General features: G+C 45.0%; 1 protein-coding gene across 2 annotated transcripts in view; it reads left to right on the top strand.

Moving 5' to 3' along the window:
• The window catches only part of RASSF1 (Ras association domain family member 1), a 315,149-nt gene extending 302,593 nt beyond the window's left edge, over positions 1-12,556 (top strand). For both annotated transcript variants that reach the window (XM_078661270.1, XM_078661271.1), the window contains 2 exons: positions 844-959; positions 11,873-12,556. In XM_078661270.1, coding sequence (XP_078517396.1) covers positions 844-959; positions 11,873-12,019 — 263 coding nt within the window. In that variant the 3' untranslated portion in view covers positions 12,020-12,556. The remainder of the gene's footprint in view (positions 1-843; positions 960-11,872) is intronic.
• The last annotated feature ends 3,175 nt before the right edge of the window (positions 12,557-15,731 follow it).

Here is a 15,731-nt window from a genome sequence, read left to right as displayed (position 1 = left end):
GATCTCTAATGAGATACCGTGAAGGGGTTGTAAGCTCCTCCTGCATGTCAGCAACTGCATACATTCCATATAGAGTACGAGTTAATCTATCTTCCGGAGAGTTCACGGGAGGATCTTTGAGAAGGTGTACAGTTCTGTTCTGGAAAAGCTCTTAGATAATCCAGAGCTTTTCCTACAAGGGCTTTTACTAATGCACCATCCCGGTGTAATCCTGAACAACACTGTGTGGGACTCAGTGGAAGTGCAAAGCCCAAATAAGTACTCTGATCTCTGTTATCACAGGACCTGTTACATTTGCCATCATCCCATCTCTCCGTCAGAGGTCCCTGCAGGTTGATAAAAGGCAGCCTGCTCTCTCCAGCCCCACCAATGCAGCTGGGACTTGAGATAGCTTCACTGCGCATGACTGTTTGGCTGGCCTGAGACGGCTGGGCAAACCATCAAGTGCTGCACGCTAGTGCCCTACCACTCCCCTGCCTGCAGTGTCATCCCCCTAGTCCCGCCCTTAAGGAACTCATCAGAGTCCTGGTGACGGGTCCAGGGGGATTAGAATTAAAGATATTGAAACCGGTTCCAAACCCGTTGTATTTAACGGTGATGGCGGGAGGGGCCACTGCTGTTTGGATTCCAAGATCATTTATCCCCACCCTCAGACTCTTCAATGAGGAGAGAGAATTAATGCCAGTTCATTCAGATTCTGAGATGGGGCATTACCCTCTGTACGATTGAGAAACATTGGGCATCTGCTGTGCCAAATATTGGGATTGTTGCCTATTGCTATTTGCTTTGTGGTCATTTTGATATTGGTGAAAGTCCTTGAACGGATTTATATTTTATTTGCAGTTTACCTCCGCAAGCTGCCAGACGAAGAACAGCCCTTACAGCTGAGACTGCTGGCTGGACCCAACGAGAAGATCCTGAGTTTTGTTCTGAGAGAAAATGAGACCGGGGAAGTCAATGTGAGTACAGCCAGTGCCATGTGTAAAGCAGTATTTGTGCACAGTAAACCACTAAACTCTGGGAAAGGTCTATTAACTGCCCCACGTCCTAAGCAGGAAATATTTGATGTAGTGTCCTCCCAGACAGGCTTATTGTTTTGCATAACTTGTGCAGCTCTCAGTGGAAAGATCTGACTGTGTTCCTCCCCTATCCTGACCTTTCCCTCAAAACATGCGTGAGCAAACCAGCAAATGTGGATGCTAGGACCGGACCAGCAAAATTACTTCGGTCTACTAAAAGCCAACAGTGATAGATCAAGAGGGGAACGTCACCATTGACAATGAAAGCAATGGCACTTACATTTCCTCTGACTGGATGGCACGGCACCTTTCTGCATCTAGAACTTTCAAAGAATCAGCTTCCACAACTCATTATGTATCTGATTTGTCTCGAGGCAAAATTACAATTCCTCCAAATTTAACTATTCCCTGCATTATTGCAACTGCCATGTGTGCGCTGTTCAGATCTTTTCGACAGTTTGTGGCCATTTATCAAGCCTTGCATTTTTCCTGAATGTGATTTATTTTGTTAGTATATGGTACACTTCCGGTGCACTTCGCTCAGTAACTCTGAGGGTTCCAAAGGCTGTTTGAGGAGTGAGATGGAAAAGCAATCAGGGTGCTGCTGCGGCGAGGAGGGAAGAGATCCCATTTAAGTGATGCACATCCTTCTCAATTTTTCTCCAAACAAATCCTCAGAGGCCTAGCTTCTAAGTGTCTAACCCTGGACCCGGTGATGCGTTCAGCATTTAAACGAAACACGTGATTCTAGGCCAGTCACTTTGTATTTGCCCTCTAAGTGAAAATATCTGGACTGTGAATAAGCAACCATGAAGTTTGAAGTCCTAAGAGCTCTTGAGGGTGGCTGTGGCATTTTTGTCCAGAGATGTTGGCCCCTTCCTTGCGGTCCTATAGGATTTAAGCTTCACCTCGCTATTGGCCAGCAATCCTGACACAAGACGCGAGTTCCTCGTTTTCTGTTTTTAGATGGGGCACCTATTGGTGTTTCAGACTGGACTCTTCATGTTGACCAAGTCTGGTTTGATTATAGTAGCCCCCTTTCTCGAGTGGGCAAAATGATTGCCTGGAATGCGACCCAAGACAGGGGCTGAGACCTTTGCAAGCATCCAGTCCATAAACTCTTGTTCTTTTAATGTGACCCAGTAGTGGTGTGGCAGCAGTGGCATGGTATGAAGCTAGGAGTTACATTTAAATGGATATGTCTATGGTGCTGGCTTGCCCTTTGTCATTTATGTTCATCTCAATTCAAGCTCCATGTAGGTGGCACCTTTGTAGCCTCAGTGGAAATGCAAGAGTTGTACAGCTGGTGTATTGTTGAGAAGATATGATACATTTTTAAAGACTGATCCATATCTCTATTGCTCTCTCTATATATCTCTATCTCTCTCTCGATCTCTAGAGGCGGTGGTAAAGTAGAGCAAGATGAATTTAGAAATTACAGGAATCTAGTCCTTTGCAGTAGTCTACCGACCAAATGCAAAAGAGGAGGGGAGACTAAAATGCCTGTGAGGCAGCAGTGGTTAAAATGAAGTATGAATGAATACTTTTTAAAGCGCAAACTGCTACCGCAGAAAGGGGCTTTCTGATGCTGCAAAAAGAAAGCAACAACAGATAAATTAGGCATGTTTAAACAGCCAAGACTTTAGGGTTTTCCTAAAAGAAACACATAGGAAAAGAGCGGCCTCCAATAGTGCTTCTGTCAACCACAGGGACCTGCAATAGCACAGCAGAAGGTGATCAGAGAGCTCGAGCCGGCTTGAGAGCTCGAGCCGGCTTGCATAGACAAACTTTTCTTATCCAGTATTATGGGTATCTTTCATAGATTCACATGCCTGAATCATTCCCCGTCGTCGGGGTGGGAGTCCCCGGTAAATAATTATAGTAATGTCACATGGATATATACTTAGTACTAGGCCAGAGGCCTCTCATTAGTAGCCTATCTAGGTCCTTATGTAAAAAGGACCAAACTTTGGCCAGTAGCCAATCAGCTCTTATCACCCTCCTGACCTTCCTGGAAGGAGCCCTTGTCCCTCAGATTTTCTACCGCACGTCGTGCTGAAGGGAGTCTCCACTGAGCTCTGCTCAGGTTTCTTCATATATCTTTGGATATTATCCTTTTATCCCTTTTATTCTTCAAGTTTTGGTAGTCAATATGGCTACTACTCCTAAAAAAGGGCTTTTTAGACCCTGTGCCTCTTGTAGTAAAATGAGGTTACATATAGAGGACAAACATGAAGATTGCCTGTATTGCCTCTATCCTCAGCATTCTGTCAAGGAATGTAAGATTTGTCGCACTCTCCCGGTCAAGACATTGAAGGACAGGGAAGGGCGACTGCTTCTGTGGCTCCAGAGACTTAAAAACAAAGAGCAGGTAGTCTCCTCAGGTGAGAGCGAGTGTTCATTCAGGAGCTTCCACTCTGCTTCAAAAAGGCCTGGGCAGTCATCTCCAGATAAGTCTGTGGCGCCTCCTCACAAGAAGCCAAAGTCTATTGAGGGTCATCCTAAGGTCAAGCCTTCTCTTCAGATGACAGAATTCAAAAAGCCTGCTGTAATGTCGTCTAGCCTGCCTGTGACGTTGTCGACAGTATCCATTTCGACATCCACGGCGTCTACTTTCTCCATGGCATCGACTACTACCACGTCGACGATGGGTAGGTCAATATCTTCTGTCATTCCTGTCAAAAAGTTGTCGTTGTCGCCTTTGACAGCGCTCCCGTCGACGTCTGCTTCATCGTCGGCGAAAGCAAAGCTTCCAGCGTCGACGAAAATCCCACAGTCGACGAGGACTTCCCCGTCGACGAAGATCCCATCGTCGACGAAGATCCCATCGTCGACGAAGATACAACCGTCGACGAGTTCCTCGTCGGCGAGGACACAGTCGTCGACGGGACCGTCGACGTCGAGACCGTCGACGGCGCCGTCGACGGTGACTTCGTCGTCGTCGAATGCTACAGTGTTGACGCCGCCGTCGACGAGGTCATCGTCGTCGTCGACTAAGACATCAATGATAATTAAATCGCCTGAAACATCAAAAATAGTAGACGCTACTCCATCTACAGACACCGCGTCAAGGGATTTACACTCCAAAGGCTCTCCCTCATTGAAGTGTATATATACACATTTTAAAATGTCGTCACGTTTGGTCACACCAGAGATGACCTCACCCAGCAAGGTCCAACAGTTGTTGCCAACGCATTTTCTAGAAACGGAAGATCCAGAAGATCAGTCCATGTTTCCCATAGCATCCAGTCCCTCTCATCTAAACATCAAAATTCATGAGAGTTCGGACTGCGAAGATTTTGAGGAAATTACAATTCAGGAATCAGTTCAAGAGCATACCACGGTTCAACCTATGGTGTGCCTTCCAGCTTCAATTGTTTCTGACCTACAATTTCTAATTTCAGATTATAAACAAAGATTTCCATCATCTGCTCCTGCCTCTGGTGTACAGGTACCACAGGAAACCCAAACTCCTAAACATCGACAGCGGCCTCTCCCGCGGGATGTGCATCAGGAACAAGAGACATTTCCTCCTCAAAATTCAACGGATGAGGAAGAATATGAGGAAGAAATGGGAATTGATGAGGCCCAGGATGAAGAAGGCGAAATACATGATGATGATGATGATGATATGGATTCTGATGATAATGCTAACCCAGATCCAATATCCCCAGACCAAGTACAGGACGATTCAACCCCTGAGGACTTAGGGGGATTCCATAATATCGTAGGAAGAGCGGCTGCAAGATTCAACATCCAAATAGCATCGGAAATGAAGGACTGTTTTCTTCATGATTTCAAAGAACCATTCAAGAGATCAGCTCGCTCCATTCCAGTAATCGATTACATATGGGAGCAAGGACAAAAAATAATAAACTCCTCTCTCTCTCATTCCAGTGCCAGCTAGACTTGAAAAGAAATACAAAGCCCCAGACACTGCACCCGCATGTTTGACTGGTCAAACTAAACCTGATTCAGTTATATCTCAAGCCGCTCAGCGGAAGTCCAGCAATCCGTCAGCGACAATGACCGCTCCTCCTGATAAAGAAGGAAGAAAGCTTGACGCCATTGGCAAGAGATTTTCCTCCATGTCCGCCCTATCAATCAGGGCTGCAAATTCTCTGGCTTTACTAGGTCGCTATAATCGACAGATTTGGGCAGATATAGCCCCATATCTGGGGGCGATTCCAGAAGACCAGAAAGACTAGGTTAAGAAGATTTTGCTGGAGGGTGAACGCTCTGCTTCAGAGATGATAGAGGTGGCCCTGGATATTGCTTCCACAGGGTTCCGTCAATTGGCGGGAGCAGCAGTTTTAAGGCGCCAGGGCTGGCTTAAAGCCACAGCATTCCGGCCTGAAGTGCAAGCCAAAGTCCTCGACATGCCTTTTGATGGGGAGCGCCTTTTCGGTGAACATATTGATGACATGCTGCAAGGCATTAAGAAGGATACCGAAACGGCGAAAGCCCTAGGCTCTCTACAATTCAAGCAGAATTCCTTTCGAGGCTCCAGAGGTCGAGGACAACAGTCTCGTGGCAACTATCAAGGTTACAAGTCCTCTTATAATTCTTCCCAGCAGTACAAACCTCAATATCAGCGAGGGCAACAACACCAAGGACAATCCTCATATAACAAGTCGTCCTTTCGAGGAAGAGGAGGAAAGAAAGACACTAACAGACGTCAATGACTGCTTTCTCCAGCTGGCCTCCACCTCTTCTCCACAATTCGTAGTTGGAGGAAAAATTACCAACTTCCTTCACAATTGGAAGAAAATTACTACAGATCGTTGGGTGTTGCAGTTAGTCCGCTTCGGACACACTCTGGAGTTTCTGGAACATCCTCCTCCAAATCCACCATGTCCGGCGCAACACAAAAATCTAAACATACTTCAACAGGAACTCTTGCTAATGCTTCAGAAAAAGGCAGTAGAAAGAGTTCCTCGAGAACAAAAGGGGAGAGGATTCTACTCCCGATTCTTCCTGATCAGAAAAAAGGAGAAGAAGCAGTGGAGACCGATACTGGATTTGAGAAACCTAAACAAATACCTCAAAAAGCAGTCTTTTCGTATGGTTACCCTTCAGGAGGTATTACACCTGCTCAATTCAAAAGACTATATGGTATCCTTGGACCTCCAGGATGCCTATTTTCATATCCTCATTCACAAGAGTCATCGACAATTCTTGAGGTTTACAGTGGCAGGCAGGCACTACCAGTTCAGAGTCTTACCATTCGGCCTAAAGTCAGCTCCACGCATCTTTACAAAGTGTCTGTCTCCGGTAGCGGCATACCTTCGCCAGCATCATCATCAAGTCTTTCCCTACCTGGACGACTGGCTTGTCAAGGCTCCTACTCGGACAGGAGTGGCCAAGTCCTCTACCGCCTGCCTTCGTCTCTTCGAGAACTTAGGTCTAACGCTCAACCAGGAAAAGTCAAATCTACGTCCATCACAACGTCTCAATTTCCTAGGAGCGACATTGGATACACAACAGGAGAAAGCCTTCCCTTCCAAGGAACGTCAGGTCAAGCTGAGCAACCTGGCCGTACAAATTCAGACCAAAAAGAGAGTCCGGGTTCGACTATTCAAGTCGTTGCTAGGAATGATGTCTTCCAACATATTTCTCATTCCACATTGTCGTCTCCACATGCGACCTCTACAGGAAGCTTTAACAAATCAGTGGATCCAAAGTACAGGATCCTTCGACGACTGGATCAAGATCACTCAGGTCATGAAAAAGGCTCTGAGATGGTGGATTCTGGGCGACAACCTGAACAAAGGCCTTCCTTTTTTACTCCCAGTGTCTCCTTATGTCATAACCACGGACGCATCACTGGAAGGATGGGGAGCGTTCCTTCAGGAATTGCAAGTACAAGGTCAGTGGTCAGTGGCGGAAAAACGACTCCACATCAATTTGCTAGAGTTACGTGCAGTACGCTTAGCTCTTCGGGCATTTCTTCCCCGAATCAGGAGCTTCCCAGTGCTTGTGAGGACGGACAACACCACCACAATGCACTACTTAAACAAACAGGGAGGTACTCGATCCATGACGTTGTCTCGCGAATCTCAGCAAATTTGGAGGTGGCTACTCCAGCACAACATTTCTCTGCGGGTAGAGTATGTCCCAGGACTAGACAACATCCTGGCAGACTCGCTAAGCAGACAGCGCTCAATTTGCCACGAGTGGGAGCTCGACCAGAAGATGCTCGACTCAGTGTTCTCCCGTTGGGGCAAGCCTCACCTGGATCTCTTTGCGACGGAAGTGAATGCGAAATGCCAACGTTACGCAAGCTGGCTTCCCCAGAGAGGATCCCTAGGGAACGCTTTTTCGATGACATGGTGCAAGACCTTTGCTTACGCCTTTCCACCGTTTCCCCTGATCCCAAGGGTTCTCCGGAAATTGAAAGCAGAGAGTTGTACTATGATCCTGATAGCCCCAGCGTGGCCACGCCAACACTGGTATACGGAACTACACCTTCTATCGCTGGAACCTCCAATTCTATTCAGGACATGCCCTCATCTCCTTACAATGAACCAGGGACAAGTCCAACATCCGGATCCAACATCTCTCAAATTATCGGCTTGGCTCCTGTTCAGAGAGTTCCACAATCTAGATCTTCCACAAGAATGCAGAGTCGTTCTAGCCCGGGCCCGGGCTGAAAGTACTAATAAGACATATTCCCTTAAGTGGAAAAGGTTCTGTTTGTGGTGTAAGGGTCAGAAATTGCATCCGTTCAATTCTACTCCAGCACAAATTCTGCCCTATTTGCTCCACCTAGCCAATTCAGGGCTGGCACACGCTTCAATAAAAGTCCATCTGGCGGCCATCTCCAGGTTTAGACGTTCTTCGTGTGGCGCTTCCCTATGGACCAACAGACTGGTCAAACAGTTTCTGAAGGGTTTATTCAGGACTTTCCCTCCAGTAAGAGCGTCACCACCTACATGGCAACTAAATGTGGTACTAGCTCAACTAATGAAACACCCGTTCGAGCCAATTCCTAAAACAGATCTTAAATATTTATCATGGAAAACGGCTCTACTACTGGCGGCGCTCACGTCAGCAAGGAGAGTGAGTGACCTGCAGGCTTTTTCTGTGTAAGACCCTTTTATCCAGTTTAAGAATGACAGAGTCATCTTAAGGACTAATCCAAAATTTATACCAAAGGTTCCGTCCTCTTTCCATCTCAATGAACCTATTGTCCTGAGATCTTTCTTCCCAAATCCATCATCTGCGGCTGAAAGATCTCTGCACTCATTGGACCTCAAGCGATGTCTCAAATTCTACATACACAGGACTGAGCAATTTCGGAAGTCTAACCAATTGTTTGTTGCATTTAGCAGGCCCAGGAAAGGCTTAGCATTGACAAAACAGAGCATTTCCAGATGGATTTCATCGGCCATCGCATTCTGTCACCAACAGGCGGGCCATCCTCTGCCTTCAAAGGTTCGAGCACACTCCACTAGAGCGGTAGCCACCTCCATGGCGCTCTTTGCTGGGGTACCCATTGTCGACATCTGCAGAGCGGCGACATGGAAGATGCCGCATACGTTCACCAAGCACTACTGCTTGGATTCGGAACTTATGAAGGATGCAGCAGTAGGACAGGCTGTCCTACGTCATCTATTTCATTAGAGGTGAGCCTTCTTCCTCTCATCCCACCTTCCAGGTAATTTGTCGCACATTTCTTATCAGGTTGTGAGTATCATGTAATCTGTGTAACAACTTATGATAAGTTTATTATGTCTTTCAAGATGTATGTTAGAAATGTGCTCATTATTGCTTGCTATTCTGATTCAGGCATGTGAATCTATGAAAGATACCCATAATACTGGATAAGAAATGCGTTACTTACCTGTAACAGCAGTTATCCAGTATTGGTATCTTTCATAGATTCACATGCAACCCACCCACCTCCCCTGGAAGGGCTCACCTAAGTCTTCTCAGTAGGTACTACTTGGCACGGTGCTTATGAAAATCTAAGGGACAAGGGCTCCTTCCAGGAAGGTCAGGAGGGTGATAAGAGCTGATTGGCTACTGGCCAAAGTTTGGTCCTTTTTACATAAGGACCTAGATAGGCTACTAATGTGAGGCCTCTGGCCTAGTACTAAGTATATGTCCATGTGACATTACTATAATTATTTACCGGGGACTCCCACCCCGACGACGGGGAATGATTCAGGCATGTGAATCTATGAAAGATACCAATACTGGATAACTGCTGTTACAGGTAAGTAACGCATTTCTTCTGAGATAAAGGTAGCCCTCCCGATATGACTGGTTTGCTGTTTACATCACTGCCCGCTGGTCTTCCGGTGTTACTAAAATAGGCTTGAGAAGGGGAGGCTGGACATAGGCCGACAGCTCCCGACCCCTAGAATTAGAGTGGGGCAGAGAGCACGGCGGAGCCGCGGGTTGGCCAGGAGGGGCTGTGAGGGCATTTCGGACCTTAAAACAGAATAATACTTTTCCTAAAGAATTAATATTTTTGTTAAAATAGTTCAAATGATATAACCGAATGCGCAGTAATAAAAACATCTCATTGCCCTACTGGGCGAATTGCATTCATCAGAAAAAAAATGTTTTAATTGTTTATTTTATACAGGTTTCCCTGGGGATGTACTCGTAATTGTGTGTTTATATGTGTGTGTGTGTGTGTATATATATATATATGTATGTATGTATGTATGTATGTATGTATGTATGTATGTATCCAGCCAAAGGTTACATCACTTGGACTTCCAAGAATGAGACATGTTCAATTTAAATACCCTTGGCGTGTCAGTCAAAACTGGGCATCGTATGTTTTGCCTTGGTTGTTGCAACCACAAACAGATCACCAATTTTTTTTTCATCCTTATGAATGTGATAGATCCCATGAGGCAGTTTGTTTGGCAACTCACACAAAGATTGGACGCCAGTGTGACGTGACCTCTCTAGATAGTTTTTTTAATTTGAGTGTGATGGAAAAGAACGAAAATATTCTGTGGTCCACTCGTTAGGTCGAGCCCACCAGACCGCTTCTCTCGCCTGCCACTTTGCACACCGATTTGCTCTTTCACACCCTTCTATTTCTCACCAAACATGCACTCATTTTGCTCTGCTCACCCGTCTGCTTCTCTGTGTTCAGTGTTGCTCTTTCTCCCCCTTATGCAATTGCCCTTGTGGTGGATCTGCCTCATTTACTTAAACTGTCCGCCCCAGTGTTGCTTGCCCTTTCATCCCTCCAATAGCCGTTGTTACTTGCCCACCCTCCCTCTGTTACATGCAGGCCGCTTCCCCAAACCCCTCCTCAGTTTAAATTTACTGATCCATCCCTGCTCATTATTGATCCATCCCTGCTCATTATTGATCCATCCCGGCTCAGTTATGAAGAAAAGGGCACTTAAGGCCAATAGAATCTGGGAGGTTAGTAACTTTTTTTTCTCCCCTTAAAACATTTTTCGTCCGTTCTGGGCCTTTTGGCGTTGGGATCTTTGAGTTACAAAGTAAGCATTGTGTAAGGATGAGCTTCATCCTACGCGATCTGACGGGTTCAGTGGTTCCCAGTGCTGTTGGGAGGGGCCTCATGATGCAGCATGCAAGTAGGTGGGTGAAGGCCCTGCACTTTCTCATCATATTGTGCACGTTTTATATGGTTATGGTTTATCCAAGTATGGCTATTCTGCTTTGGGCACCTGTTTTCTTTCTTGCTATGATAGTTGGTTAGTTTGCTAATAATGTTAGTGAGGATGTGACTGCCGTTCTCTCTTGCTCTATACATAATCCACTCGTGATTTGGCCATGTAGAGAATGGTATGGCCACAGAGGTAATCGTACTTGGATGCATCTCTGCAATTGGATTACTGCAAGTGTGGATCAGCTGGCGGAGCCTACAGTTTGAATCTGTGGCACTGGTCACTATTGTCCCACTGCTACAGGATAAGTCTGTGGCGGTGGATTCCAATCAGTGAGTCGCCTTCTCCTCTAAACCAGAGGCCTCCAAATTTCTCTGCAACCAGAGGTGCTTATGTTCAGTGACAATCATCCAGACCTCATTATTAGTGATGTAATAGTGACCACATAAGACAAGATTACTAGTAGTGATCACCTGAGTCTTGGCATGTTTGCGAGCAGTAATGTACAAAAAGGCTTTGTCAGATTAGAATGCCTCTACCTGGATAATACATAACCACAGCTGTAATGCATCTGACACCAAGGTAGCAGTAATAGTAATAATTCTTCCCAACGATGCATGATTTATTGTTCAAATATCATCTTTACATATATTTTGGATTTGTACGCACATTCTTCTTGAATACACACTTTTCAATTTTGGTACGTATATTTGTTAAACCAAGCAAACGTTTCTGATTTAGTAGGCTGAGCTACCCACAGAAGATCTAATTGGAGGCAGCTCTAAGTCTTAGGCAACATTATTTTGCCTGTAGGGAGGGATGTAGCATACCGTGTTTAGCCGTCGGAGTTCGCTTTTGTGTCTTCTGTAACGACATTCTGCGTTTCTCTGTGTTAGAGGTCCGTGTAGAGGTTGTATTGGTCGGAAAGAAGGGCGTAGGCATACTAAAACTGGCTTCTCTGCAAAAAGGTCACTCTGGCTGTTATGTATGATGTGTGGGAAAGGGAGATGTATTTTACTTCTTTGGCATCAGTGAGGCACATCTGATATTGGAGAAAAAGAAAACAAGAGATAGGGCCCTAGGAGACTGATCAACTATGGATAAAAAAGTTCCTATAACTCTTGAAGGTCATTTGGTACCCAGATGCTAGTTATGCAAAATGGCGGCTAGGACCTGAAACACTATGTCGCGAAAAAACTTTTGAAATTGAGATCCTCGTCTGAAGTAATCTTCTGTCTTTTGCAGTGGGACGCCTTCAGTATGCCAGAGCTCCAGAACTTCCTGCGCATCCTCCAAAGGGAGGAAGAGGAACACGTCAAGCAGATCATTCAGAAGTATGCTCGCTGTCGGGAGAAGATGCAGGAGCAGCTGACCACCCGCCCTCCAGGCTGAGTGCGCCTCCCTTAAGGGCCCACTGAATGGACCCAATGGATGCGGCGATGGAACGAGAGGGTGAAAGGCGAAGTTTGTGAGGTCCCCAGAGCTGTATGCAGGATCCCATTAGTTTGAAAGATGGGAGTTTTGTGGCAGTGGGACTATGAAGGCACGCCAGGAGATGGCAGGGTTTGTCTGTGTGCGTGTGCGCCCTGCATCTGGGGCAGGGACCAGTGGCGACGTGACGAGTGCAAGACAGACTGAAGAGCCTGCATAAATGAGTGTACTGATTCACAGGACTGAGAGAGTAAGCCTCCGTGAGCATAAGTATGACCCAAAAAAATCGTAGTGACTGAAAGCAGCAGTGTGTGTGGGTGGGGGAACCCCACAGTTACGGCCGACTCATGGCCGATTCAGACAGTATTTGTGTACTCTGTTTTTGCCTTCCTTGGCAAATTTTGTCTCTTTTATTTCCAAATTCTTACTGTGATACAAGATTGATATTTGCTCATTTCTAAATCATTCCAAACATCTCAATAAAGTTTTCACATAAGACTGTGGGTGTTTCTCGTATCTGGCTCTTGGCACTTCTCAACCCTGTGGTGTTTTCCTGAGCATCTTCACCTTCAAGCAATATTGGATACTAGGTTTTACCTTCATCAAACCACAAGGGTACACGTGGAAAATATTTCCAAGCCAGTTTACTTGGTTAGTTTCTCTATATGGATATACCAGATGGCCCCTGGCTTCCCTCAGTTTTCTGACAATTGCAAGTTGTATGATACCTCGAACATTTGTTTGATTCTCCCCGATACTTCATATGCGGTATTTTTTTGTATTTTATTTATTGCTGAGAATCTAGTCTATCCGTGTACATAGTTTACTCAAGTGAACAGTTGCCTACTTCATTCAAGTAAAGGATTAAGGTGAAATGATTGCCCACTTTGAAAAATAATATAAAGCATCATGAAGATGGCCTTGCTAGGTGGACATTCATAGTGTGGGAAGTGGTGTACAGGCAGAATTCTTGGTGTGGAGAGGTGGTTGCTTCGAGCTCCTGAATATGAAAAGCAGGTGTCAAAATGTAAACAAGGCGCTCGTTTTTGTGAAATAAATTAGATCATTGCTGGTGCTGACACAAGCATCGTCCTCTATGCTAATGATTCTGGCTGCTGTTTTGGGCTTAAGTGCATAAGCACCAGGACATGTTATAAACTTTTTATTTTATTTTTTAAAATAAAGCAGGAAGGTAAAACAAAACACTGGTGGTATCTTTTTGAAGCAAAGAATTGTCCTTTAGGGACTACTTCACCACCAATGTTTACACGCAACCAATCGAAATAAACCTCCAATCTTGAGGGTTACCGTTCTGACCGAAAAAGCAGTGTACTCGCCCATCAAAGTAAATTGCAAGCTTTGTATAAACAATTTATTGATAAAAATATCCCAAAGTTAAAAAAAACTGTCATACAGCATACATTGTGTGCAAAGACAGCAGCATTGTTATATGAATCCACATTGATTTACAAATACAGTGCAAACAGACAAGTTAAAATCCGGCGAGAGTATTAACCCCTTCGCTGCTAGGCCATTTCCCCTCCTGTGCTAAGCCTTTTTTTGGTGATTTGGGGTAGTGCGCGCTTAGGCCCCTGTAACTTTTTGACCACATAAGGTATCCACGCCAAATTTGCGTCCTTTTCTTTCAACATCATGTGGATTCTAAAGGTGCCCAGGGTTTGTGGATTCCCTTGGAGGGGTCCCTGAAATTAACCAAAATACAGTGAAATTGTTGTTTTTTTTAAAAAAAAAAGGGAAAAACAGGCTGCAAATGAAAGCCTCTCGGTTTTTCCCTGCAAATGTTATCAAAAAATGGTTTGTGGGGCTGAAATCTCCATTTTCTCAGCTTTTAGGGAATGACAGTCTTTTGTCAGAGAACCAACATTTTTCACAGTTTTGGCATTTTTCTGGGACATAGCCTATTTTTGCTATTTTTGGAGCTTTCAACCTCCTTCCAGTTAATGGTAGAAATGAGTTTGAATGCAATATGGATCCTGGAAAGCTATACATTTTCGAAAAGTAGACAAAATTCAGAAAGGGGACATTTGTCTAAATCCATGAGTTTCTTTATAGAAACTAACAGTTAAATATTGGAAGAATTGAAAATTTGTTGAAAAAAACAGCCTTTTGTCTCAACGTTTTCACCTATAACTTATTGTAATTTTGACTGCTCTTGGAAAGCAATATATACCGTTACATCCGTTAGATCTTCCTGGTTGTGGGGATATATAGGACTTGTAGTTTCACCAAGAACCCGACGAACCCAGATCCAAAAACTGAGCAGCAACTTGCAATGGTATTATTTTATTTACTGGGTATAGAGCCCTTATTCTTGGAAATTGTGTACATGGAAAAATCTGTATGAAAGACACCTATGTATTTCTGAATTGGGTACAAATTATAGAGTTTAGAAACAGTATATATTTGCACATTTTTGAAATTGGGAATACTCATACTAGCATGAGAATTATTGTTCCTTTTTCAAAAATTTTTTTTTTACACAATGTCTTTCATTGGGAAGGGAGAAATGCATGAAAACTCAATAGGTAATAACAGTTGATTTACAAATCTGAATTACCCTAAGTCTCCCGCTAAAAACGGTACCTCACTTGTGTGGGTCGGCCTTGTGCCTGCGACAGGAAACGGCGCAAAATGCAACGTGGTCACACCTCAATTTTGCAGTTAAAAATTGACCCTTTTATGGCAAAGTGCCTAGCTGTAGTTTTTGCACCCTAGCTCTGCCGGCACCTAGGGAAACCTAGCAAACCTATACATTTCTGAAAACTAGACATCCAGGGGAATTCAGGAGGGGGTGACTCAACTGCCTCCCACCAGGTTCTGTTACCCAGAATCCCCTGCAAAGCTAAAAAATTGACAAAAAAACGCATTTTCCTCACATTTCTGTGGTGGAAAGTTCTGGAATCTGCGTGGATCAACAAATTTCCACCCACCCAGCGTTCCCCCGGGTCTCCCGAAAAAAATGGTACCTCACTTGCCTGGGTCTGCCTAGTGCCTGTGACAGGAAACAGCGCAAAACGCAACGTGGTTGCACCTCAATTTCGCAGTGAAATCGTGCCCTTTTTTGGCAAAGAGACTACCTTTTTGTTTTTGAACCCTAGCTCTGCCGGCACCTAGGGAAACCTAGCAAACCTATACATTTTTGAAAACTAGACACCCAGGGGAATTCAGGATGGGGTGACTCGACTGCCTACCACCAGGTTCTGTTACCCAGAATCCCTTGCAAAGCTAAGAAATTGACAAAAAAAATGAATTTTCCTCACATTTCTGTGGTGGAAAGTTCTGGAATCTGCGTGGATCAGCAAATTTCCACCCACCCAGCGTTCCCCCGGGTCTCCCGAAAATAATGGTACCTCACTTGCGTGGGTGGCTCAAGGACCCGCGATAGGCAAGGTCACCAAACCTAAGTAGGCGACATCAAAATAACCTATCACTAAACAACCAGGTTTTGCAAGGGGGTTCCCATGAGTTTTTGGCCCGGGGCTCGGCGGCCATCTAGGGAAATCTACCTAACCCACACATTTCTGGAAACTAGACATCCAGGGGAGTCCAGCGAGGTATGGCATGCGTGGGTCCCCCAAGGTTTACCTACCCAGAATTCCCTGCAAACCTTAAAATTAGGTTAAAAAAAACACTTTTTCATACATTTTTCAGT

The sequence above is a fragment of the Lissotriton helveticus genome, chromosome 9, assembly GCF_964261635.1.
Source record: "Lissotriton helveticus chromosome 9, aLisHel1.1, whole genome shotgun sequence".
In the NCBI taxonomy this organism is placed as follows: Eukaryota; Metazoa; Chordata; class Amphibia; order Caudata; family Salamandridae; genus Lissotriton; species Lissotriton helveticus.
The sequence above is the reverse complement of the archived record's forward strand: the minus strand, read 5'-3'. Positions and strand labels throughout refer to the sequence as shown.